Consider the following 27,745-nt stretch of genomic DNA (forward strand, 5'->3'; position numbering starts at 1 on the left):
CTCCTCCGCCATCCCCAATTTGTAGTTGCTCAGTTTTCCCTTCCTCCGTCATCTGACGGAACCGTTTTAGACAAGTAAATATGTGAAAGGTAGTGGTCAGCAGTACTGCCCTCCCTATCCGACCTCCTGAGCTGCCCCTGGCTGGTTTCGCTTCCTAGCTCTGTGATGTCGGTCAGAACAAGCGAATCATTATTTAGCAAATGCAAATCTTTACAATATGTTATTACATTCTCTGTTCTGGTCATACATTGCTTTTTGTGACGCATAGTTCGCCTGTCGGTAAATCTCCCAAATTACTAATCACAAAATTAATGTTAACATATCAGGGCATTGGCTTATAGTTTGGACGAATGCCCACTTGGGAGTTTGCCCTGACAGTTTTAATGGTCTTGTTACCTAGTTTATGTGCATGTTTGCACGTCAGTGTTACTTGGTTCTGGTGGTTTTCAATGCAGCGCTTAGGATGGATATGTGGAGATTTTATGCCCTGCGCCGACTGGGTGTTCCCCGGCTCCTCCGCACTTGTAGACCGTGATAGATCCCAATGGCCACCACAAACGTAATCACATGGAACGTTCGAGGTATGCACACACCAGCGCGTAGATATTCCACATTTGCGTACTTACAGAGACACAAAGCATCCATAGCCCTCCTTCAGGAGACGCACATGACACTTGGGGAGCTGGGCCGGCTGCGTGCTCGCTGGAGGGGTCAGGTCTTCGGCACCACTTACTCAGCACGCGCCAGGGGCACACTGGTCTGGATAAGGGCGGGCACACCATTCACATGCTTAGAGACTCTGATTGACCCGGATGGGAGGTATACCCTGGTACATGGGCGACTTGATGGCCAGCGGATGGTACTGGGCTCCCTGTACGCCCCAAATATTGAGCAGCCCTCATTTCTCGCAAACTTGTCTGAGGTGCTGGCGCCATATGTGGGTCTCCCCTGGTTATTGGGAGGGGACTTCAACTCGGTCCTCGATGTGCACCTGGATTGCTCTTTCCCACCCCAATAGGTACACGTGTAGGGTCCAACGCGCAGGAATTGTCCGACTGGATGTCCCGCTGGGCGTTGGTGGATGTGTGGCGCAGTCTGCACCCGGACACCCGAGTTTATTCGTACTACTCAGCGGTACATGACCTTCATGTCCGTCTCGATAGGGTGGTGGGCACCCACTCACTGCTTTCCCGACTAGTCCAGGCGGAATATCTAGGTCGGACGCACTCAGACCACAACCCCCTTAAAGTGAGTCTTCAATGGAGGCCTGATCGACCTCCGGTCCCTACATGGCGCCTCCAGTCAGTGGCCCTGGAAGATGTAGAATTTCGGGCCTCGTTAGGCACTGCGTTAGAACAGTTTTTTTATCTCAATGAGGGCACCGCGAGCAGTGAATTACTGGAGTGGGACGCCCACAAGGTCTGCATTAGGGGGCACTGCTTGGGCGCGACGTGGAAGATTCGCAGACAACTTGCGGGGGCCCTTACTGCCTTGGAGTCTCGCTTACTTTCACATGAACTACACGGGGAGGGCAGCGGTTGCGAGTCGGACCAACTGCTGCGACTTCGGGCGCGCCATACCGAATTGCTGGAGCGTCTGCGATGCCACAATTACGCGGCCCACTCGGCTCGTGTCCATGCCACGTCGGACAGAGCGGGGAGGTTACTAGCCTGGTTGCTCCGCCAGGAGGCGGCCCACGCACCGATAGGCGCTATATGTGGCCCGGATGGATCGCTAGTATACTCACAATGGGAGATCCACCAGGCACTGACGTCACATTATGCGTCGCTGTATCGGTCGGCGGGAGAGTGGCCGGCATGGGAACTAGATCGGTTCCTGGAGGCTGCTGGTTTGCCCGTGGTTCCGGATGAGCATCAGGAATCAGTTGAGGGGCCCCTCAATGCAGAGGAAATCAGAGATGCGGTCACCGCCTTGGCCACCGGGAGGGCGCCGGGTCCGGATGGGCTCCCTGCAGAATACTATAAATCCTACAAGGAAACATTAGTGCCCAAACTCCACACTCTTTATCTGGCCGCCCTTGAGGAGGGCGCACTACCCGAGTCCATGCGAGAAGCCTACCTGGTATCCCTTCTCAAGCCTGGGAAAGATCCCACCCAGTTAGGGTCCTACCGCCCCCTTGCCCTACACAACACAGATTACAAGATTCTGGCGAAGGTGTTGGCGGAGCGCTTGGCGCTGGCGGTGCCGGCGATGATACACACTGACCAAAACGGATTCGTACCTAAGCGCAGCACCTCTCTTAATCTGCGGCGGTTTTTCCGAGTGGCGGCGGACAGTGTTCGGCGCTGGCCCAGGGCGGGCTGCCTGGTCCTGGACCTTGAAAAGGCATTCAACTGTTTGGAGTGGGGGTACCTGGTGGCAACATTGTCACACTTTGGGCTGGGCCTCGGCTATCTTCAGCTGGCAGCCCTTTTATACAAGAGGCCTACAGTGAGGGTGAGGACTGGGCCGTACATCTCTGATGCCATTCCGGTGGGTCGCGGCACCAGGCAGGGGTGTCCACTGTCACCCCTCTTGTTTGCGCTCGCAATGGAGCTATTGGCAGCCACACTCCGCAAGGGGCTGACCGATGGCATCCCGCTGGGAGATGCGGTGCATCAGGTGTCCCTCTATGCGGACGATCTGTTGATCTTTGTCAGGGACGTGGCCCGAATTCCTGTCGAACTGGAGCGCGTTTTGTGCGAATTCGAGAGGCTTTCAGGGCTCCGGGTAAACGCCGCCAAGTCCTGTCTGTACGCGTTCGGTGCGGAAGTCAATGATCCCAGTTATCACCTTGGAGGAATACGGGTGCAGTGGCGGCCGGACACCTTCCGCTATCAGGGTGTCCAGATGTACCGCCAACCGGCGGATCTCCTGGATGGCAACCTGGGAAGGGCTGTATCTGGAGTTAGGGCCCAGATGAAATTCTGGAGTACCCTCCCCCTCTCAGTAACTGGCCGAATAGCGTTGGTCAAGATGGTGATCTTGCCCCGACTACTGTATTATTTCACTAACCTCCCCATCTATATCCCGGTATCCTTTTTCACGAGCTTGACGTGCTCTCTCCGAGACTTCATTTGGGGTGCTGCGCGCCACAGGGTCGCGCTGCCCAAATTGTACCTCCCCGTCGGGCAGGGGGGACTTGCCACGCCTTGTTTTGAACATTATTATCTAGCGGCGCAGCTTCAATGGGTAGCACGCTGGTTAGCAGATAGAGGCCGCGAAGATACTGCAACAGCGACGTCCCCCCCTCTCTCGCTGAATAACCTTCTCGGGCTCTTTCACCCGGCGGCAGAGGTGGAGAGGCCGACGCCACTCCTATTGGCAGTGGCCTACAAATGTTTTTGCCGGTGTCTTCGTCTCACTCGGTCTGGGATCCCTTATGCACCGGCCATACTGTTGGAGGGCTCACCTGGCGGGCAGGGGCCACTTGGGGTGTCGGAGCTGGAAGACTGGACGGCAGTGGACGTGTGCACCTTAGGAGATCTGTATCGAGATGGGGCCCTTCTCTCGTTTGCCAGAGGAGATGGGACTGGCCCCTGGGTAGTTTCTTCGGCACCGGGCCTTGGTGGAAACATTGGCGGAGCGGTGGGGAGATCTAAAGGAGGAGCCAGAACAACATTTAGTGATACAGTACCTTCACGTGATGGGGTGTGGGAGACGCATGATCAGGTGGTTTGCTTCGGCTTTGCGTGCGCACGCGGCAGTGAGCCTGGCATCATTACGGGGAAAGTGGGAGGCAGATTTAGGCCGTCCCCTGACCGACAAGGAGTAGGATAGGGTGCTGCAGGGTCTGAGTAGGGTTCCCCGAAACATGCGTTTCCGACAAATCCAATTTTTCATTTTACACCGGGCATACCTTACGCCCGCCTCCATTAACAGATACTTTCATCGCACAGATGCTTGTTGCCCTCGCTGCGCCGAACTGGACGTGGATTTGATCCACATGTTATGGAGCTGCCCCGTCTTGGGAGTCTTCTGGCAGGAGATACAAGACGCGCTCCGCGAATGTACAGGGCGTGATATTCCCTTCGAGTGGTCATCCCACTTGCTACATCTATTTCACAGAACGCCCTCTACTAAGGTCACCTCTAGATTTCTTGATCTGGGGTTAGTGGTGGCGAAGCGACTTCTCACTAAACGCTGGAAGGCAGACGCCCCTCCACATGTGAGGGCGTGGCGCGGCTCCTTCCTGGTCTGGGCAAAGGCAGAGGGCGAGGCCCTCCAGAGGGAGGAAACATTAGGGCTCAGGGCGACCCCCATAGCGACGCAGTGGGAGTTACTGGTACAGTCCATATTGCGATTGGGGGAAACTGATGCGGAGGGGAACGGGGGGCACATTGGAGAGGTCACGCTAGCTGGGCAAGGGTTGCCCCGCCTGACAAGGTGCGGCGACACTTGATGTCATACCTCGGGCTGAGATGGTGAGCCATGGGAACGTAAACACAGCTGGTTGTGTACTATCTTGAAAAGAAGCTGGGGGCGGGGTGGGGGGGCTCCGGGAGGTGGCGGGGGGGAATGCCTGGATGAAAACCGGGCGCTGCTATTAAGTTCTATTGTTGTTTCTCTGCAGGGGTGTTAGTTTCCCGGCTGCGTAGTTTTATTGTTAGAGATAAATACTTGGTCTTCTGTTTATGATGAGCAGCTGTGGGACTGTGAGTGCAGATGTAATGCCTCCACCTGCTAGTTCCCTGCACGGGGGAAGATCTTGAGATAAATAGTGATTTCACGCTTGTGACCATAGCTGTCGGGGCTCTCGGTGTGGACATGCAATGTGCATTGATCCCCACTATTACAGTCAGTGTTGTATCTGCCTGGATATTCTTATGTATGTCAATTATAACTGTGCGTTATCCTACTGCATGATATGATGTATGTCATTTAAACTCCAATAAACAGATTTCTAAATAAAATCAAACTGTTAGAGACCCACACAGGCCCTAGAAGGGTAGAGAGGTCCTCAAACAAGAGGTAAGAAGGGACACATCCTCCCTGTTAAATACATTCAAAACGTAATGGGTGTCCCTTTAGAAGAACGCAAAGCGTTTCTTAAGCAACGGAAAAAGAAAGGGAACTAACGGGTTTCTTTGCGTGTGATGGTTCTCTCTTCAGTGAGATGCACTGAGAGTTCCTATGTCCAATTTGTAACCAAACCGTAGCTACGGGTGGGAACGGAAATCCTCCCTTTTCTTTATATAGCCCTCACTCACTCTTGACTTGCTTCATCATTGCGCTCACCTCAACTCCTAAAGGTTGGGGTGGGCTCAACCGTATTTCAGGGAGCATCTATGCCTAGGTGTATGGGGGCGCAAGTTTAAAGATAAAATTCCTCACCCTCTCCTAAAGTATTCTTTATTAGCGGAGTGGGAGGGAAAGATAAAAACACTATAGTAGGGTATTAGGATGTGATGTTCCTATGACCCTAAACTAGACATCAATATATTTCATCCCTTTCTAGTGGCCTAAAAAAGTCCTGGGCTTTCGTCAGGGTGGGATGCGAAGAGGTCACTTCCCCCAGAGACGTGAGTGCACTATAGGTACGCAGCTTGCATAATGCACATTTAATAATCTTGCAGGAACAAGTCTAGTACTTTCCGCTGGTTTCTTATAAGGATTTACCCCACGTTAACAGGATGTCAATTCTCAAGGGGGAATAGGGGGGAGTCCATGTAGTTGCACATTCATCAAAAGTCTGTCCCAGCCGCAACCTACTTGGTGCTTCGATCCCCTGCTTGTCCCCATACACCAGTGGTTCCCAAACGTTTTGAACCCGGGGCTCCCTTGACACCATTGGCCATTGCCCATGGCTCCCCACTGTTACTATTTTTGGAGGGTGCGGGGGATGTAAGCCAGGCCTCGGGACTACTTGCATTTTTCTCCCTGAAAAAAATTGGGATGAAGCTGATAAAGGTATTGTAATCACATGTGCATGTTGCTTCGTATTGCTGAGGTGGCGTCTCGAATAAAATATTTCTAGTTACACTTCTTTGCCAATGCCTTTTTTAGAGTACACTCTCAAACATTTTTATCCCACTTACAGTACTAGATAGCACCCCTAAGCATGTGGGCCCCATTGTCAGAGTGATTCTGGGCTTGAAGAACATTTGCATGCACTTCCATTTCTACCCATGTCATACGCGCCAACCCACCTGTCTCAGCAGGATAACTCACGTTTTTTTAAACCACATATAGCTTTATTTTTGCTGTCTCCTCCCTAAAACTGCCTCCAAATCAATGCACTAAAACTAAATTCCTCTAATTTTTTTTTTAAACGTCCCTCTTTCTTGCTTCCAAATAGTATAGCGTGTTTTACTTCCCTGTGCTCAAGGAGAGAGTAGGCCTGTCTGGAAATGTGTGTGTACTGAAAGAAATGTGTACTGGATGTACCTATGATTCAAGTACAAATGTTAATACAGGACAACTGTACTTTCCTGATAACTTGCATTGGTTTAAAATGCATTTGGAAAAAAACGAAACAAAACTATTAACAAAACTATTAACTATGTTTACAGCTTTAGGCATGTACCTTACAAATCATCAACATCATGCTTTTAAGTCTAATTAGTTTAACTGAAGCCAACAACCCCTTCACATTAAATACATTAAAGTGCTTGGTGCACTGCTTCCCTGGCTAGGGTTACCGGCTCCCCAGGGAGCCACGGCGCACACCTTGGGAACCACTGCCATACCCCCTTTTCACAGGTGCTCCCTGAAATACAGTTGAGCCCACCCCGACCTTTAGGAGTTGGGGTGAGCCCAACGATGAAGCATGTCACTATTAGAGTGAGTGAGGGCTATTGAAAGGAAAGGGTGTCTTTCCCTTCCCACCCGTAGCTACGGGTTAGTTTCAAATTGGACATGGGAACTCTAGGTGCATCCCACTGAAGAGATAACCATCACACACAAAGAAACCCTTTAGTTCCATTTCCAAGGCCGGCTTTAGAGATTGTGGCGCCCTGTGCGACAATCTTTGTTGGCGCCCCCCCCCAGCAAACATTTTTTGTGTCGAGTTGTATGGTTTCTCAACCGCATATTAAATATATACAGGATACATTTTATAATATATAAAATGTATGCTCAAATGTCATGTAAATTAAATAGGGATTAGATGGGGAACAGATATTACGACACCATCAGTCAATTATAGCTTAATTTATAGCCCAAAACAATATACATATCTTGTTGATGTAACTATTAACATTTTCTAACTGTTAATTTTGTAAAAACAATTTGCAAATTTCAAGAAAATTTTACTTTACGGGCTTTCATTTTTGCAAATGCCAATATTGATGTGGATAGGTCCAGTTGTTGTGCAATATCATTTTCAATGGATAGGATTGCCAAAGATGGTAGCCTTTCATCTTTCATTGTGGATCTTAAATATGTTTTAATTAACTTTAACTTAGAAAAACTTCTCTCTCCACTAGCTACTACCTCGGATTCCCTCACTGCCACCCTCCAACAGAGCCCCTTATCTTTAAGTAGCCCCTCTCTCATATGCATTTCATTTGTTGTACAGCGCTACTCATATCAGTGTAGTGTGTGTCAGTACTTTACACCACGCACACATTATACAGAGACAATGAATCATACAAGTATATAAATCAATACACAGGGAATGCCACATAAGCAAATGAGGCTTACAAGGTGTATGAATCACATGTCATCCATGCTGGTGGGCCAGATATTTTAAGAGGGTTTGGTCTGGGAAACACAACCTTAGGATTTAAAGAGTATTCCATGGGGTCAGTTCAGCTTTACTGATAAAAATGTATATCTGCCCAAACATACTCATTTTAGCAAAATTAGAATAATGAAAGACTGGGGAAGTTCTAACTATATCACAAAAAAAGAAAGCGAAGTTCTAACTATACCATTCATGTTTGTATGCAGCTCTTTGATGACAGTTCATTGGTCACTGTCCTATGTTTGGATTGTAACTTCTGAACTGCAAGTAATAAAAGGATCTCTGTGACAAAGGCAGTAGCCCACTGAGCTTCCACATAAAATACAGTTCATCTGCATTTAAAAACTACTAACAGACAAATGATTGCTCTCTAGCAGGATCATAAATCACCAGCGTTATCTGGGCATCTTTTATTGTCTTATTGTTGTCCTGCATCACACACGAAGTATGTGCCCTGCTGGGCCTGCGCATAGTTTAAAAAGAAAAACATATTAGTAACACATTCTCTTACCTACTTCGTTAGTCAAACTTTGTGTCACAGCCTGCTGTGATAAGCAGCTGCAGGGGTCAGGAAAGGTGAATATGAATAAACAAACTTATTTTCTCCTGCGCTGCATAGAAAAAGAAATATCCACGCAGCAGAACATTGTGGCCATTGCCTGGCATGTGGAGATGAAGGGGTGAAAAAATAAACAAAGCCTTGATAACATGAAAATGGTCTTTCAAAGACCTGTGAAGTACTCGGGTGCGGCTGCGATAATCTCTAAAACGTTGTGTGTGTGCACGCACGGGAAGCTGTCTCTGCCCGGGCTGACACACACGACGTGTGCTTTGCGCGCCTGCCTTCAAGCCCTCACTGCGAGGGCCAAGGCTCATGTTTGGGTCGCTAAAACCGGGCCTGAGAAGGAGGGGAGGTCACCACCCTATATTGTTTGTTTGTGCACAGTGCACATTTAAATTATTGATTGATTTAAAAAAAGTTGACCACCACCTAACTCACTTTATGTTGCTGCAGAGAGGAGGCTCAGTCTCTGTGCCACTGCCAAAAATCCCATGGACTGTCGGCGAGCGCGCGCAACCACCAGTAACATTAGCCGCCGGAAGAGTATCTGCGAGTTTTCCAAGGCCCGCCCCCGCCCGCATCCCGCGATGTAGGTAACGGTTTCAGTTACAGGCCAATCCAAATCCAATCAAACGTTCAACACTTAGTTAGAGGCAGTCAGGCAGAGCAACGCATGGGCGGGCAAAACAAAAGCGTGCCTCCTGATTTGGTAACACGGTTTTCCTCTCTTTCCATTTCTACGAAGATACATCGTAGAAAAGAAAGAGGGGACAACCGTTTAACAGTGCAGGCAGGCTCAGTGACTGCTGATTTAAGAGTAAGAGACGCAGGTGGCGGCCGGCGCCCCCCTGACCTTGGCACCCGGTGCGGTCGCACCGCTCGCACCGCCCAAAAGCCGGCCCTGTCCATTTCTTTTCCCTTTACTCAATAAATGATTTGACTTCTTCTGAAGGGACACCCATTACATTTTGAATATGGCAGAAACTCATCTTGATTTGTAAAAGAGCTTCTGAGTCAAGTCAAGTCAAGTCAAAAGATCTTTATTTGACCATCAACTGGTCATAAAAGCCACAGAATAAATACAAAATTAATGATCAAATTATAACAAATACAATTGTTAAAAATCTTAAATTCAGAACAACAAAAGTTTCACAATTAAAACAGACATGTTTACATCGGATAGGATTTCCTGCGTTTTATAGCAGCAATTATAAAGCTAAGAGTTGCATGGTAGATTTCTGGGGAGGCCAAGGATTGTAAAAATCTTAAACCCTCTTTATTTGACGTAAAGTGACTGTGCAAAAGTACTGGACGTAAAAATCGAGATCTTATGAAGCCATACAATGCGCAAAACAGCATTAAGTGCGCAGTTGACTCAGTGGAGTCAGCATCACATGGACATTTCGTGCCCGAGGTGACCATAGAGCCAGCCAAAGGAAAGTCAACTAAATGATGAATTTAATTTAGTCTTAACCTTGTCAGATAAAATCTGTGCTGCTTGTCTCCTATCCAAGTTAAATAAGAGTCAAGTTCAGAGTCTTCCGTTGGAGGATTCTCATCAAATTGAGAATCTGGCAGTGGACTTTGCTCCTCCACATGTATAGTACAATAGAGATATTTCTGCTGCAGTCTCCAAACTGAGGCATATTCTCCAGCTGAGGCCTTAGCAATTCCTTCTCAAATCTGGGGATTTACACTTCGATCAGAGTGGTTGGCTTTAACCCCTTCTGTGCCCATGACGGAATGGTACCGTCATGAGCACAAGTGCAAGTGTGCTCATGACGGAACCATTCCGTCATGTTTTGTCATGGGCACACTTGCACAAAATCCCTCAGAGGGATTTCCTATTTTGTTTTTTTGCCTTGGGAGGCGGAGAAAAGCTCTTCCAACCTCCCAAGGCATATTTTTACTTTTCATTGTAACCACAAATTTCCTACCACCCAGTGTTCCCCCCAGGTCTCCCGGTAAAAATTGTATCTCACTTGTGTGGGTAGGCATAGTGGCCGCAACTGAAGATTGCCCAAATCGTACTGTGGAGACTTCAAAATTACCTATCATAAAATGACCCCGTTTTGCAGGGAGGGGCACCTGGGTTTTTGGCCCCGGTCTTGTGGCCATCTGGGGAAACCTACCAAACCCACACACTTCTGAAAACTAGACACCCTGAGGAGTCCTGTAAGGTATGGCTTGCGTGGATCCCCTGCAACCTCAAATTTAGCTGAAAAAAATCCCTTTTTCCACACATATTTGTCTGGCATCACCATGCCGGCACGAATGTCCTACCACCAAGGGTTTCTCTTGGTCTCCCGAGTAAAATGATACCTCACTTGTGTGGCTGTCCAATGCAGAATTGGCTAAAAACTTATTTTATGATAGGTAATTTTGAAGTCTCCACAATACATTTTGGACCCTTGCCTGTCGTGGGTACTTGACCCACACGAGTGAGGAACCATTTTTATCGGGAGACGCTGGGTGGTAGGAAATGTGTTTCAGCCGGATGATCTTACAACTTTTCCACACCGAAATTTGAGAAATATTTGATATTTTTCAGCTAAATTTGAGGTTTGCAGGGGTTCTGGTAGGGAAACGTTGGGGGATCCACACAAGCCATACGTCACTGGACTCCCCAGGGTGTCTAGTTTTCAGAAATGTGTGGGTTTGGTAGGGTTTCCTAGATGGACACTGAGCCCCGGAAAAAAAAAAACAGGGCCCCCCTTGCAAAATCAGGTTCTTTTGTCATAGGTAATTTTGATGTTTCCACAATACATTTTGCGCCCTTGCCTGTCATCGGTACTTGACCCACCCTAATGAGTGAGGTACCCTTTTCATCGGGAGACTTTGGAGAATGCGGGGTGAGTGGAGGTTTGTGGACCCACGCAGATTCGAGAACTTTCTATCACAGAAATGTGAGGAAATTGTTTTTTTTTGTTCAAAGTTTGAGGTATGCAATGGGATCCCAGGTAACAGAACCTGGTGAGAGCCAGACAAGTCACCCCCTCCTGGATTCCCCTGGGTGTCCAGTTTAAAAAAAATTATAGATTTGCTAGGTTTCCCTATGTGCCGGTAGATCTAGGGTTCAAAATCCAAAGCTAGGCACTTTGCAAAAAAGGGTCAGTTTTCACTGGAAAAATGTGGCGTGTCCACGTTGTGTTTTGGGCAGTTTCCTGTCGCAGGCACTTGGCCTACCCACCAAGTGAGGTACCATGTTTATCGGAAGAGTTTGGGGAATGCGGGGTGGGTGGAATTTTGTGGTTCCACGCAGATTCCAGAACTTTCCATCCCAGAAATGTGAGGAAAATGTTTTTTTTGTTTTTTTTACAATGTTTGAGATTACCCCAGGTGCCGGCAGAGCTAGGGTTCAAAATCTACAGTGAGGCACTTTGCAAAAAAGGGTCAGTTTTCACTGTAAAAATGTGGTGTGTCCATGTTGCGTTTTGGGCCACTTCCTGTCGTGGGCACTAGCTCTACCCACACAAGTGAGGTACCATTTTTATTGGAAGACTTTGGGGAAAGCAGAGTGGGTAGAATGTTGTGGATCGACGCAGACTCCAGAAATTTCCCTCACAGAAATGTGAGGAAGATTTGTTTTTTTGACAAAGTTTGAAGTTTGCAAAGGATTCTGGGTAATAGAACCTGGTAAGAGACACACAAGTCAACCCCTCTTAGATTTCCCTGCGTGGCTAGTTTTAAAAAATGTATAGGTTTGCTAGATTTCCCTAGGTGCCGGCAAAGCTAGTGTTCAAAATCCATAGCTAGGCACTTTGCAAAAATATTTCAGTTTTCTCTGCAAAAATGTGGTGTGTCCACGTTGCAATTTGGCCCGTTTCCTGTCTCGGGCACTAGGCCTACCCACACAAGTGTGGTACCATTTTTATCGGAAAACTTTGGGGAATGCAGGGTGGGTGGAATTTTGTGGGTCCACACAGATTCCAGAACTTTCCATCACAGAAATGTGAGGGAAAAGTGTTTTTTGACAATGTTTAAGGTTTGCAAGGGACTCTGGGTAGCAGAACTGGTGAGTGCAACACATGTCACCCAATCCTGGATTCCCCGGGGTGTTTAGTTTAAAAATATGTATAGGTTTGCTAGGTTTCCCTAGGTGCCGGCAGTGCTAGGGTTCAAAATCTACAGCTAGGCACTTTGCAAAAAAAATATCAGTTTTCACTGTAAAAATGTGGTGTGTCCATGTTGCGTTTTGAGCCGTTTCCTGCTGCTGGCACTAGGCCTACCCACACAAGTGAGGTAACATTTTTGCCGGAAGACTTCATCATCATCAGCATTTGTAGAGCGCCTGGTTACACCAACGGTGCGTCCCCGCGCTGAGCAGAATCTCAAAAATGACACGAGATCGGTAGGTGAGCTCTAGCTGTCATGTTTTAAGGTCTATTCTAGTTTATAGGTGGGAAAAAGCCAAGTTTTCAGCCTTAAAGGCAGCTTCACATGGCTCTTTCCCCAAATCCATTGGTAGTGAATTCCAATGTTTTGCTGCCAAGTATTTGAAAGAGCAGCCTCCTAGCCTGGCATTCCTAAATCTGGGTACTATCACCAATGATTTTCCTTCAGATCTTAGGTTTCTATTGGGGGTGAAAGGTGTAATCATGTCTTGTAGATAACTTGGGCCTTTATTTGCTAGCATACGATGGCAGAAGCACATTGCCTTGAACAGGATCCTCTTGCCCACAGGCAACCAATGCAATTTGGCTAGGGCCTTTGTGTTGGACGATCTTCTAGGTCGATTCAGCACTAGCCGGGCAGCGGCGTTTTGGCCTGATTGCAGCTTCATCAGCCTTTTTTTAGCTACACCTAGGTATAGAACACTGCCGTAGTCAATCTGGGAGGTGACCACTGCATGTATTATAGTTTTTCTGGCTTGAACTGGTAGTAGGTCAATGACTTTCCGTAGGGTTTTCAGCGTTCCGAAACATTTGCCTGTTATTTTTCGGATTTGATTTTCATATGTCAGGTTGTAGTAAAACCATTCTCCAAGGTTCTTGACTTCGGTTTTAGGGGTTGGGAGCTGGCCAAGTGCTTCCGGCCACCAAGCTGATGTCCAGATAGTAGGCACTCTTCCATTACCATCACTTCTGTCTTACTGCCATTAAGTTTTAAGCAGTGGTCTGCCATCCATGCTGTTACTTCCTCCATACATTGGGAAAATTGATGTGCATTATGTTTTGGGTTTTGCGATAGTGTGACCATAAGCTGAGTATCATCAGCGTATGATACAATGGACACTTTGGGTCTTCCACTATATTAGCAAGGGCTCCCATATATAGGTTAAACAATGTGGGGCTCAGTATTGACCCCTGGGGAACTCCTTGTAATAGGGGAGATCTCTTGGAAGTGAATTTGTCTTGTGTAACCTGGAAACCCCTTTCCGCCAGGAAGGATTTCATCCAGCTCAGAGCCATACCCCTGAATCCACAAGATTCTAACCTCTGTAGGAGGAGGCCATGGGAGACTGTATCAAATGCTGCACTGAGGTCCAACAGGATCAGTGCAGCTGTGTGTCCTTCGTCCGCCCGTTGTCTTAGATTTCCTGTGGCCAGGAGCAAGTCGGTTTCAGTGGAATGTGCGGCACGGAAACCTGATTGTGAGCAGTGTAGTAGGTTTTTTCTGCGATTTTAACAAAGAAAGGTAGGAGCGAGATGGGACGTAGATTAGCTAGTACCTCATAATCTATTTGTGTTTTTTTCCTTAATGGGCGGACCATAGCTTGCTTCCATTCATAGGGAACTTCTCCTGATTGGAAGGAGTGGGAGAGAAGTTCTGATATGAAAGTTACAATACATTTTGCTCCTTGTAATAAGATTTCGGGACGGGCTGGGTCCCTAGGTGAACCTGATTTGATTCCGTTTGCTAGTGTCCATATTACATCTGGCTCTGGCATTATAAATTCCTCTAGGGTTGCATCTTTGACTACTGTGGATGTACTGTCTTTGGAGCTAGTGGCCTGGCATGCTTCTCTAGGGAAAGTATCATAGATCTTTGTTACTTCTCCGCAAAGAAGTCGGCAATTCTATTGCAGGATTCCTCTGATGTGGAGGGGGGCTCTGTTAATCTATCTGCTGACTGTAGGAATTTTAATATGGCAAACATCTCTTTTGAGGAGTTTTTGGCCATTTCAATTTTCCTAGTGTAGAACTCACAATAAGTTTTCTTTATCAGAGTGTAGTATGTTTTTTGTTGTTGTTTATATTCTCCCTTAATGTTTGCGTAGTAGTTCTCACGCCACCTGCGTTCCAACTGTTTTCACTTTTGCTTGGCCTTCGTTAAGGTGTCATTGAACCATGGACCTCAGATGCTCCCCCTTCTTGTATTTTTGGTCGTCCAGGGCGCTATTTCATTCAGCGCTTCGGTTATCCATGATCCCACGTGTCTGTTGGCTGTTGGGGTATGTGGGGTGGGTGTAAGTTTGTAGATTCCAGAATTTTCCATTACAGAAATGTGAGGAAAATTTGTTTTTTTTTTACGAGGATTGCAATTGGATCCCTGTTAACAGAACCTGGTGAGAGGCAGACAAGTCACCCCATCCTGGAATCCTCTGGGTGTCTATTTTTCAAAAACGTATAGGTTTGCTACGTTTCCTTAGGTGCCGACAGAGCTAGGGCTCATAATTCACAGCTAGGCACTTTGCAAAAAATGGGTCTGTTTTCACTATCAAAATGTGGAGTGTACACGTTGTGTTTTGGTCAGTTTCCTGTCACTGGCACTACCCGACCCACAAAAGTGAGGTACCATTTTTATTGGGAGACTTAGGGGACCACAGAATTGTAGAGCAACTGTTATTAACTATTGACTTTCGATGCACTTCTGCCTTCCAAATGTAAGAAAATGTGTAAAAAAGAAGTCACTTTGAAAAATGTCCTATAATTCACATGCTAGTATGGGTACCCACAATTTGGGAGATGTGCAAATAGCTACAGTTTCTAAACTCTATATTTTGTTTCCATTTCGGAAATACATATGTGTCTTTGCTACCTATTTTTCACTCTTTATATTTTACCAAATGAATTGCTATATACCTGGTACTCAATGAAAAACCATTGCAAGACGCTGCTCAGTTATTGGCTCTGGGTTCTTTGGGTTTTTGGTGAACCTACAAGTCCCACATATACCCACAACCAGAAGGGTCCAGCGGATGTAATGGTATATTGATTCAAAAATCTGTCTTAGAATAAGTTACAGGTGAAAACGTTGGCACAACTGGCTGTATTTTCAACTTATTTTCAATTTTTCTTATTTTCAACTGTTAGTTTCTATAAAAAAAAACCTTGAAGGATCTCCAAATATGACCCCTTGCTGAATTCAGAATTTTCTGAAATGTATAGCTTTCCAGGATCTATTATTGCTTTCATACCCTTTTCTACCACTAACTGGAAGGAGGGTGAAAGCACAAAAAATAACAAAAATAGGCTATGTCCCAGTAAAATGCCAAAAACTGTGTAAAAAATTGTGGTTTTCTGACAAAAGTCGGTCAGTCCCAGAAAGCTGGGAAGATGGTGTTTTCAGCACTGCAAACCCTTTGTTGATACCATTTGCAGGGAAAAAACAGACACTTTCTTCACAGCACTTTTATCCCATTTTTCCCCTCAAAAAACAAATTTAGCTGTATTTTGGCAAATGTCTGGGTCCCCTCCAGGGGAATCTACAAACCCTGGGTACCTTTAAAATCCTCATGATGTTGGAAGAAAAGGACGCAAATTTGGAGTGCACACCTTATGTGGTCAAAAAGTTACAGGTGCCTAAGCGCAAACTACCCCAAATACCCAAAAAAACAGGCTTAGCACAGTGGGGAAAAGGCCTAGCGGAGAAAGGGTTAAACTATAATGTTTGAAGTTGAATTATAAAGACATTTGGAAATTATTTGGAATCCTCACAATTTTTAAGCATTCATATTGTCCTAAACGTAGAGTAGATTAATTTCAATATGCACAAAAAAAGATTTTGCCACTCCCTGCGTTTCTCTTCCCAGTTAATGCTTGCTTCTTTAGTGGTACTCTAAAAATGGAATGCAACCCCTGAAACTTCATTCACACTAATTTTTCAATGGAACACCCATGAAAATATCTGCCAGAACTTCAGAAATAAAAAGCATACAAGTTAGCTGGTGCGTTGCTGTTTACCTAAAAGCTACTTTATTACATTTTATTTTCAAAAAGTTGAAAAATGTGATCTCATAGTGATTTTACCCTTTTTCGGCTCAATCTTGTTTAGGCTACCTGCTTTTAACAGATTTTACAATGTTTACAAGGATTGTTCTATGCACAGGCTGTTTACTCCTAACTTGCTTCTTAATCAGATGTTTGAATCCTTTGATACGTTTGTTGTCTTTTATCCCTACAACGAATGGACAAAGCTAAAAAAATGTACAGCCCAGAATGGAGTGTGTGTAATTTAATGTTGGCACTAAAGACAGAGACAAGAGTAACCCAGACTAACTCTTGCCATTGCTGTCGTTATCATTGGCTCAATGTTGGAGGATGTCCTCCTGCCACCAACAAGGGAGCTCTAGTGGCATCAGGCCACCAAAGACTGTTATCAGCATCTAGTCTATTTCCTCTTTTCAAGCTGTTCTCATCCCATGTTTTCTTTTCCATGGACTAGAAAAATATCTTTTACTGCTCTGTTATCAACAAAGTAATGTTCATCTTTTATAGATGCGGGTTAATGCTTGTTGCACATGCGAGTCAAACTATTCAGCGTCACAGTTTGAAGCAACGTAACTGTATTTATTCTCCCTCACCTCTTTGTTTTCTTAGTAACCTGAAATCCATATTTTGTGTACTCGAGAAGAGACAAACCAATAAGGCTTCACGAAACAAAGCGGACCACTTTGCACCTGAGTGAGGTCAGGTGGCAGGCTGGTCTACAATCAGCTGCGAAAAAGCTAGGACTGACCCACCCTGCCCCCTTTTTCCAGATTCCAACTCTAATAGCAGGAATGCTGGTAGATTTGGACCTCAGAGTCAGGGTCCAAACTGCAATTGCAGGGTTGTGGTTGCGGCAGCTAGTTAAAGGAGGAGACAGAAGGAGCCACGGTGGTGGGATATTACCAGAGGTGTAGGTGCCTCTACTAGCTCAGCTACCAGCCTGTCGCCTGCACACCTCCATCGACTTCCATTCAGAAAAACTTTACGATACTGGGAATATTCTGTAATTTTCAGGTTGAGTCCAAACAAAATTATTTTGGAATGCATTGTTATTACATTATCATTCTTAGTTTTTGGTCAGTTATTGGAGCAAGATTTGTTGTACATTACTATAATATTAATTATCCATATTTGTATCTAATCAAATTTTTCCTAAGTTAAACAAACACTCATCATGGTCAAAGCCAGATATTCCCTTTTCATATAAATCGTCCACTCACCCTTGTGGCAGTGGACCTTGCTCAATTAATCTATAATAAAATCCGAAATCTCCCTTCGTTACCCCAGAAGTAAAGTGTGAATTTGAAGTAGAAAAAGTATTGGTTTAGCACTGGTCTCTAACTATGGGAACTTCATGTACAATCCATTTACTTCGTCCCAGAATTATTGTTAAGATTCTAATTTCCAGCATCTTTAGGGAGCCATTGACTGGCTTGTATACATTTGCAGTACTGTGCTAACAAAGGAATCCAGATAGTTTCAAATTCTACAGTTCTCCATTAGGTTGACTCACTTTATGTTTTGCTTGCTTCATACATGATGATCAGCCCCCAGCAGACAAAAATGTAACCCTCAGCTTGCTGAAATCTGGGACCTGTGCTAATGGCAGTTTGACTGCTAAACCTCGTCTCGGAGAAGGATTCAAAGACTCTCTACAGCTCCCCTAATCATATGTCTGCCCTACTTATCAAGCCTCTACTGCCTACCATAACATTGTAAACCTCTGACTTGTTTCTATATGAAGGTCTTCAGTACACATGGCCCTTGCTGGCCTTATGATTGCATGCAGACCTGTCGTGGGAACAATGACCATGGCGAAGGAGCACAAGCCCTCACCCAAGAGATAGCGGTTCCTCACAGGTTTCTCAGTGGCAGCAACAGGAGTGGAGGTTCATGGGTCCTGTGTAGCGCAACTCAGTTGCTTGTAGACTTCTCAGGGGTGCCGACAGATTTAGAGGCACAAAATCTCTCTTCCCATGATCACAGTCGCTCGTATGTTGGGCCGTACAACAGGTGCAGCTTGCCAGTCTGTGAAGTCTCAAACTTCTCACAGTGGTGCATGTGCTCTGGTCAGTGGACTCGGACTCTGTTCCAGGAAAGGCAGATTCTCTACATACCTTTAAGTCTATCTCCTTCTCTTCCTTTAGTTTGTTATTCGGTCTTCTTATTCAGTCGTATGTGCACTGTTCCCCAAAGGAGATAGCCAAAGATTCCGATTCTGCCTCTGATTCCAGCATTCCTGTCCATAGATGTGCAAAGCTATTGTTAGTGAAACGTGTAGTAGAGTGGTATTAAGCCTCCAACAGACTAGCCTCTCAAGTTCAAAGTTCGTTCAGTATACTTGGAGGGAGACAAACCATTCAACATGCCACATCTTGGCAACCAAGGCTAAAAAACAAGTCACCCGAATACCCTCTCCGGTGAGCAGTATGCTATGCAAATCAACATAACATAGCAAAGCTACAGGAGAGCTGCCCCTCTGATTTTGTTGATTGGAGCCCAGACAATGTTTGGCCAATCGCGTGCTGTTGCTGGGCAGAGGCGTTTTAAGGCATGGGCAAAGAGGGCTCTGGCCCAGGGCTCCAGCCTTTCAGGGGGTATCCTTATATAGCTAGCTGTATTCTGTGGAGAGCTTTGCCTTGATGACCTTGAATAATTCTTTAAACAGAGTGTTTGAAATACCATTTTCGTTTAATTTATTTTCAATGTGTGTGATGTGTGAGTGGAATACGGACATTTAGTGAGAAATTTTGTTTCATGCAACACACAATAAAAAAGTTTTTTTTAGATCAAAACAGAACCTCAGATATGTGAAATGGGAGAGTGCCACAGAGACTATTCGCAGTAATATTAGTGAGCTGCTGCTGCTGTTACAATATTGAAAATATGTCACTATCAATGAATTTTTAGACGTAAAAACATTTAGAATTTGACACGTGTGCCTGTGCACTGAGTGACGTGGCGAAAGAGGGCTTGAAAGAGCTAAAATTAGATCATAAATTCAATACTGTTCCGAACAGGGGCCACCAAAATACTCTTGGCCCAGGGCCCTAAAAATCATTAAGATGTCCCTGTTGCTGGGCACTTTTGCAGCAATCAAGAACAAGATCAATGAGAGGGGCTGGTATCGAATCTGTCTGTATAATCTGTGCACCTTTGGTGATGCTTTGAGCTCATTCATTGTTTAAGTGTTGCTCCTTTCTGTCTACTGAGACTGGCTTGGTCCAGATCAGATGAGAACAAACGATGATATGACATTAATATTTATATAGCACATACTACCCCTGAGGAGCTGCTATAGGGCTCTGCAGGCGGGTGCCCAGCTGCTTGTTGGATGATTTTCTGTCTTTGCGTGGTCTTTTTGCGTTTTGAATATGCACGTAATAGTATATTTATTTATTTATTTATTTATTTATTTAAGCGATTTATAAAGCGCGCAAATACCCGAGGGTGTCTCGGCGCTGCGGACTGCACAAAGTAGAGGTTTCGTGGGGTGCTCATTGGTTGAAAAGCCAGGTTTTTATTAGTTTCCTGAAGGCAGGTAGCGTTGGGCAAGTTTTAATGCGACAGGGGAGGGAGTTCCATAGTTTGGAAGTGGCAATGGTGAATATCTTGTCACCCCAGGATGCCTTGTAAGTGCGGGGAACCCTCAGCATGTTGGGGGAGGAGGAGCATAGGGTTCGGTTAGGCACATGGGCACAGAAGGCTTTTTTTAGAAAGTCTGGTCCAATATTGTGGATGGCCTTGAAGGCAATGCAGAGGGCCTTAAATTTGATGCGGCTTGTTATCAGAAGCCAGTGCAGACTCCGAACCACCGGGGAAATTGAGTTGCGTTTGGGAGTGCCTGTTATTAATCTGGCGGCGGCGTTCTGCACCATCTGTAATTTGTTGGTAATCTCTTGATGGGCATTCATGAGCAGGCCATTGCAGTAGTCAATTTTTGACATTACAAGCGTGCTGACCAGGGTTTTTCCTGCATTTGGGGGGAGGAACAGTAAAAGTTTTTTGATCATTTTGAGAGTGTAAAAAGATGATGAGACGATGGCGTTTACATGGGCTGAAAAGGTTAATTTGTCGTCAAATATGACCCCTAGGTTTCTCGCTTTAGGTACAGGGAGGGGTGGAGGTCCTAAAGTGGTCGGCCACCAGGTAGGGGACCATGCTCGATGTAGGTTGCCGAAGATCACGACCTCCGTTTTGTCGGAGTTTAGTTTTAAGCAGTTCTTAGCCATCCAGGAACTGATGGCGAGCATGCCAGTCTGAAAGTTGGCTGCAATTGCTTCTCCGTCATTGTTAATTGTAAGTACTAGCTGTGTGTCGTCGGCGTAGGATGTCAGCCTCATCCCATGGGTTTTAATTACCTTGGCCAGGTCCGACACATAGATATTAAATAGTGTCGGACTCAAGGATGATCCTTGTGGCACTCCACAAGGGAGGGTAAATGGGGGAGAGTTAAATTTGCCGAGACTCACCAGCTGAGTGCGGTTGGATAGAAAGGAGACCAATAGCTCCTTTGCTTTAAGTTTGACACCTATATTTGAGACACGGTCTATCAGAGTGGTATGGTCGACCGTGTCAAATGCCGCTGATAGATCCAGCAGTATCAGGACTGCTGATCCACCTTGGTCTCGGGTGGCTCTGATTTCATCTGCCGCCTTAATAAGGGCGGTTTCTGTCCCGTGGCCCCTTCTAAAACCAAATTGTGTCTCATCCAAGAGACTGTTTTCTTCAATATAGTTAGTTAGTTGCGTGTTCATTATTTTTTCGAAAATTTTTGCTGGGAAAGGCAGGTTTGTGATGGGTCGATAGTTTTTGGTGTCTAGAGGGTCCAGATGCTGTTTCTTCAGCAGGGGTTTGATCGTTGCCTTTTTCCAGGCTGTGGGATAGATGCCTGTGTCAAACATGGCATTGCAGATGTCTGCGAGGTTGGGGGCTAGTAGGTCAGGATTGAGTTTTAGTACCGCGGGTGGACAAGGGTCCGTTGGTGACCCTGAATTTATGGTTAGGATGTGGTTTTTTATTTGTTCGGGTAAGACTTGATGAAAATGCGATAAGGATGGAGAATTATTGTTGTTCTCGGTGGAGTTTAGAGGATCGTTTTTTTTTGCGTGGTGAAGATATCGTGGATTTTGTTCACTTTGTCTTGAAAGGTATTGGCCAAGGCGTTGCATAGGTCCTGGGTAGGGGCTGGTGGGGGGTTTGCTGTGGATCCTGATAGTTTGAGGACTACCTGAAAGAGGCTTTTGGTGGAGTCTTGGGCTGCTTCTATTTGGTTGGTGTAGTATTTACTTTTCTCGGCAATTAGAAGCTGTTTATATTGGTGAATTGCCTCTTTATAGCGTGTTTTATTAGAGATGTTGTAGTCTCTACGCCAGTGTCTCTCGAGGTTCCTGCAGCGTTGTCTTTCTAATCTAAGGGTTTCGGTGAACCAAGGTGCCGAAGGGGAGGTTCTGTTTTTTGAGAGATTTTTAAGGGGTACTAGTGTTTTGAAGGCATTGTTCAGCCAGTCAGAGTATCTGGCTGAGGCTAATGTAGGATTAGCTGTGGGTGCATAGTTGGATACTGACAGTTGAGCATTGAGGAGCTGTTGGTCGACCTGGCTCCAGGCTCTAAATTGTGGTCCTTAGAATTTAGACTCATTAGGAGTTCCACCTACACCAGTAAACTGTCAATGGTGAGGGACAGTTGAGGTGCTGAGCCCTGGGTAGGATGCACAGTTTATTTCCCAATACATTGGGACATGCAATTCGAGAAGTCCTCCTTCCATTCGTAATGTAATGCATGTCTCACTGTCTGGTGGCCAGAATGCTCGGGGTGCACTTATCAAAAAAATGGCTTTTTCAAACAGAGAAAGAAAGAGGAATCGTTCAGTGTCCAATCTTCACCAATAAATTTAGATTAGTTCACGGTCCACTCGTCACCCCTTTTTTCCAAATAAGAACAAAGTGACAATTTCACCCCAGCCAGTGTAGGGGCAGCAGAACCTGTTTAAACAGCAGCATAGTTTCATTCCATAGGTCCATTCAAAGATACAATCAAAGATGTACACTTAATGTTATTTTCCAGTTTTATTATGCGCATGTTCAATAAATATAATATTGAAAGCACTTGAATATCTTCTGTTTTATATCAGACAACTATGCTCATGTAGGCGTTTTTAAGCAATCAAAATTCAGTTTTATTTCTGTCATGCGAATGTCATTTAAACTGTAACTTTCTTCTGTACGAACAAATGTTGGGCAAAATGGCGGAACATAAAGGTTACGTTGCGTGATTGGGGATGTGTTTATGAAAGAAGGTTTACCTGCTGCTGTACTAAATGAGAATAGTGTCCAGTGTTTGTCCCATTACGCAAGAAACTGTATAGGTAAGGTGGTAATCAAAGGACTACGGGCCATATGTAGGAAACAGTTTTGCGATCGCAAACAGTGCGATTCGCAGGAATCTGGGTGTTTGCGATCGCAAAACATACTTGAGCCATGTAGGAAAGGTATACGCAGAAGAGCTGTGCGAATCGCTAATTTAGCGATTAGCTATTTTGCGGAAAGTGGAGTCTGCGAATAAATCAGCGTAATCGCAGTCTGCGCACCAGTATTAGCGAAAATCGCTGTTACCGAACTCGCAAATAGCGATTGCGCAAAATGACATGTTCAGAAAACTCGCAAATAGCGATTATGCAAAATTCGCAATTTTGCACTTCCCAATTACCATCAACACTGAGCAGGTGGTAACCTACTGCAACCTATTTAAACAGGCCCACAATGCCACAGGGCCTTTCCACCATGGCTGGGCTGTACGTGATAGCCAGGAGGCTGCGAATCAGGGATGCCACACAGAGACGGAGACGCCAGGAAAGGATCTACAGAGCACGCATCACCCTCTTCCAAGTGACCGATGAGGAGATCCATGTCAACTACAGGCTGCACCCAGACAGCATCCTGGATTTAATTGCTGAACTGACACCCATACTTGACCACCCCACACGCAGGGCACACTCCATTCCCACCCATGTACAGGTGCTGTGCTCACTGCACCTCCTGGCATCAGGTAGTTTCCAGGGGGTCATTGCCACAGCAGGAGGTGTCTCCCAAAGTGCACTTTCGCGCTTCTTCCACGCTTTCCTGGATGCAATGGTACAGAGGCTGCATCACCACATACAATTTCCTAGCACAGCACAGGCACTGGATCAGACCAAGCAAGATTTCTACCAAATTGCACAATTCCCCCATGTCATTGGCTGCATAGATGGGACACATATCGCTATTTCACCCCCCTCACATAATGAGTATGTATTTCGCAACAGAAAGTCATATCATTCCCTGAACATCCAGGTAGTGTGCAATGCCCAACACTTAATCACTGATATTGTGGCCAAATACCCTGGAAGCACACACGACTCATTCATGTTTCGCCACTGTGCATTACATCGCAGACTCACAAATGGTGATTTTGGAGAGGGCTATCTGCTAGGTAAATGCCTGTTAAACACACACAGAGGCAGTAGAGTGATGCAGTGGCAGGACACTATTGAACATTAATCTGCTTATGCCCCGCAGGTGACAGTGCGTATGCTGTACGAGACTACATCCTCACACCGTACCTGAATCCATCAACTGCAGGTGAGAGGGGGTACAACAGCGCACACAGAGCTACACGCTGTGCCATTGAGAGGACATTTGGAATCCTAAAGAGCCGTTTTCGATGCCTCCATAAGAGTGGTGGAGCGCTACAGTACAGCCCTGAGACGTGTTGCAAAATAGTGGTTGCCTGTGCAATGCTACACAACATCGCTACCAAGAAAGGAACCCCAGTGGACCTGACAGACTCTGAATCATCAGATGAGGATGGAGCAGCACCACATCGCGCTCCCGCAGGAGGTGCTGGTGCAGCTGCCGGACGTATGAGACGTGATGAGATCACCCAAAACTACTTCTAAGTGAGTAATGATGACACAATGACACTGATTGGTGACTGACAGGGATGTTTATTTCTGTGTCATCAGGCATTGAGTGATCTCACGTTGTGACGTTAAAGTCCCTGCATGCACTTGTTTGTGTCACAGTGCAAAGAGTAACAACAGACACTGAGTCTACATGGACTGTGTTGCATCACACATGGCCATTAGTCCCTTGTGTCCCTTCACCTCCTACGTGCACGGCCTGGTGCGCCTCGCTGTGTGCGCGCTGTGCCCTCCCTTGACTCATCCTCCACTGTGCTCTGTCGTGCACTCCTGCGTCTTTCCTGTGGTATTGGGGGAGTGATGCTGCTCCTGCTCGATTGTTCATCAGTGTCCGTGGCTGCAAGTGCACCTATGCCACCTGTGGCGGTTGCGCGCATCTGGTCCACCGCATGTGTGACCTGCACCAAGACACTGCCCACGTCCTGGCAGCAGTGGGCCATCTCGCGCTGCATGCCAACACATCTTCTGGCCAGCAAGGATGTGGCGGTTGTGTGGCGGTTCACAGCCCTTGTGTATAGGTCCAGCCGTGTGTGAAGGCGATGTCTGTCCCGGCGCCGCGCTGCCCTGTCCCTCGCTATCTCCCTGCACAGTCCCTCCAATGCACCAGTCATGGCCATCACTCCTGCGCGCAACTCGGTCATGTTGTGGTTATGTGCTGTCAGCTGCCGTTGTATTGACCTGATTCCCTTCACTTGCAGGCGCTGCTGCTTCAGCATGCTGCCCTCCAGGCCCGAGAACACCGTGTCCTCTTCAACAGGAGCAGTGCTGGTGGACGGCCGTTCCCTGCGTCTCATCCCTCTCCCTACTCTTGATTGTTCAGGGGACTGTGTTTGTTGCAGTCCTGCACGCTGCCTGTGCACTGGCTGTTGCTCCTCTGCTGTGTCTGGTGCCTGTGTCTCCAACAGTGGTAGTGGTGGGACAATTATGCGACGCCTGCATGGTGCTGTGTCGGCAGTTGTGGCTGCGCCCTGATCCTTCTGGCATGCCTGGTCCTCCATCTCAACTGTTGGCTCACATTCAGCCTCACTATCCTGTGTTGGTGGTGGTGCTGTGGATTAAATGACACACATTAGTACTGTGTCCTGTGTGGTATTTGTCATGCATTAGTTTCAAGCAATAGAATCTCATGGGTACTATCGGTCTATTTCTATCTCTGCATGATGGAGTCCTTCCTATTCCACCTGTCTGTGTCTCACTGGCACAGTTATCAGTGCATGTGACTACGTTTCCCATAATGCATTACTGTGTGTGCTGTGTGACATTTACTGGAGTTGCAGTCAGGTTGCCTTTTGGGGGATGTGGGTGGTTTGGGGATGTAGCAGGGGGTCTTGCCATGCACCTTACCTTGTCTGGTGTCTGGGTGTTCTGAGCTGTCCAGGTCAGCCACTCCACTCACGCTCTCAGGCTGCAGTGTGCCCTCCACCAGCTCCTCCAGGGGTGTCGGTTCGGTTGCAGTGGAAGGGCCCCCACCGGTTTTTTTAGCCTCTGCCAGTCTTGTTGCCACCCTCTCCTTTGACCTCTGCCGCATGTCATACCATCTTTTACGTAGGTCCTCCACACTGCGGTGTGTGACACCAATGGCATTCACTTTCTCTTGGATGTCACTCCAAATCTTGCGCTTTCTGGCCTCAGGTACTCTCAGGGAACTTTTCCCAAATAGGAGATCATGGTTGCTGACCACCTCCTGTGTGAGGACCTCCAGCTCCCTCTCACTGAATTTCTGTTTCCTCTTCCTTGATGGTTCCTCCTGCTGCTTTTCAGTCCCCTGGGAATCCATTTGACTGGTTTTCAAATGCAGAGCTTCACTGTTCTCCTCTCCACACAGGCTCTCAAACAGCTACTGGCTCACACACAGCTGCTGGCAATCAGGTGCAGCATGGGCAGTCACACTTCCTGGTTGTGATGTCATCATTCTGCACCTGAATTGCAGATTCCCAGATTTGCGATTCCTTAATAGCGTTCTCGCAATTAAGGAATCGCTATTAGGGTAATCGCAAAATAATTCTGCGAATTTTTGCGCATCGCTAATTATTCGCTAAAATCTACCTACATAGCTATTTGCGATTCGGAATTTGCGATTCGCGAAAAATCGCAATTTCCGATTCGCAAATTCCATTCTACCTACATATGGCCCTACATCCTTATGTAATCCAAGTAGTAATGGTGATATTGAAAGTTTTATTCGTGTATTGAAAGAAGGTATTCAGTTTACGTCAGGAAAAGTTGTAGATCGGAAGGAACAAATATAGCTAAAATGGTGTGAATGTACCGAGTCACAAATAATGATGTCACTGGATTATAATCTTCTGAAACTATGAGAGGTTGTTCACCTAGGACAAAATGGAGTCTAGAAGGGATGTGTGAAGCAAGTGTATAACAGTGACATGTTGAAAGTGTGTGGAATTGAATTAAAGAATCCAATTCTAAAAATAAGCACTGCTATGTTGAAAAGCATGGTACTGTTCCTGTCTCAATTAAAATAGGGCAATACGTAAGCGTGAAAAAAACTGGTAAATTGCTTCTGGAAGAGAACATGTTCTTTGATCCCCTTGGAAGATGTTAAGATCCTCAGAAATTATGTTAAACTAAGTGATGGTAAAGTCCGAAATCTTAATGGAATTGCTGTGGAACATGGCAATTTAGGGGAAAATAGAAATATGGAGTTCTAGGTATCAACCATAAACACAACCTTGGGAGAATGGGCTGAGGAATGTCAGAATAGTTATGTTAGTAAGGAGTTATCCAGGAAGGATAATGTTAAATATGATGTTTCCTGACAATGTAGAAGCGATTGCGGCTGCACACGTATGTCTGCTTGTGAGGTGTTGGCCCACACAGGAGTGGATATGACTTCTAGAAACATATTGGGATACCATCCTTAGACCAGTTGATAGGAAATTATATCACCAGTTCAGGGTTGGCTCCCTCCCAATTAATGCCTTTACATGCAAATGGCGCTTGCATGGGTCAGAGCATTGTCCTGCTTGTCCAGCTCCTACGGAATTTATATCCCACTTTTTGTTAGGGTGCCCGGCTTACAAGCTTCCCAGGAGCAAATGGCTGAAACCCATCTGCAGGAACCTGGGCACTAGATCTGCCATGGAGGCGTTAAGGATTCTGCGGTCATCCACTGAGGCCCCTGTAGTTGTATCTATGGCCAAATTTTTGAGTTGGGCCTGGATTATTCGCTGTAAAAAATTAAGAGCAACCCAAGCCTAGTCATAACTATATAGCTGCTGTGTCACTTCAGTGAGACACTGTTACTTAACCTATAGTAGTGATGATTATTTGGTTTTATATAGCATCATTGTAATTTTATGGTTTTAATATGGTCTCTGGCGACTGAGCCATTTTATATGATCAATATTTTGCACTAATTATTG

At 46.1% G+C, this 27,745-nt stretch overlaps 2 protein-coding genes across 3 annotated transcripts in view; one reads left to right on the top strand and one right to left on the bottom strand.

Moving 5' to 3' along the window:
- Nucleotides 1-27,745, top strand: part of SHLD2 (shieldin complex subunit 2) — an 844,943-nt gene that overhangs the window by 284,475 nt on the left and 532,723 nt on the right. The window lies entirely within an intron of this gene.
- On the bottom strand, nucleotides 24,445-26,267 carry LOC146867777 (uncharacterized). The gene is made up of 2 exons (XM_085607863.1): nucleotides 25,707-26,267; nucleotides 24,445-25,410 (listed from the first exon to the last, which is right to left on the bottom strand). The coding sequence occupies exons 1-2, from the start codon at nucleotides 26,137-26,139 to the stop codon at nucleotides 24,542-24,544; spliced, it is 1,302 nt and encodes a 433-aa protein (XP_085463989.1). The 5' UTR covers nucleotides 26,140-26,267; the 3' UTR covers nucleotides 24,445-24,541.

Source organism: Triturus cristatus, chromosome 1_2 (genome assembly GCF_964204655.1).
Source record: "Triturus cristatus chromosome 1_2, aTriCri1.1, whole genome shotgun sequence".
Lineage (NCBI taxonomy): Eukaryota > Metazoa > Chordata > Amphibia > Caudata > Salamandridae > Triturus > Triturus cristatus.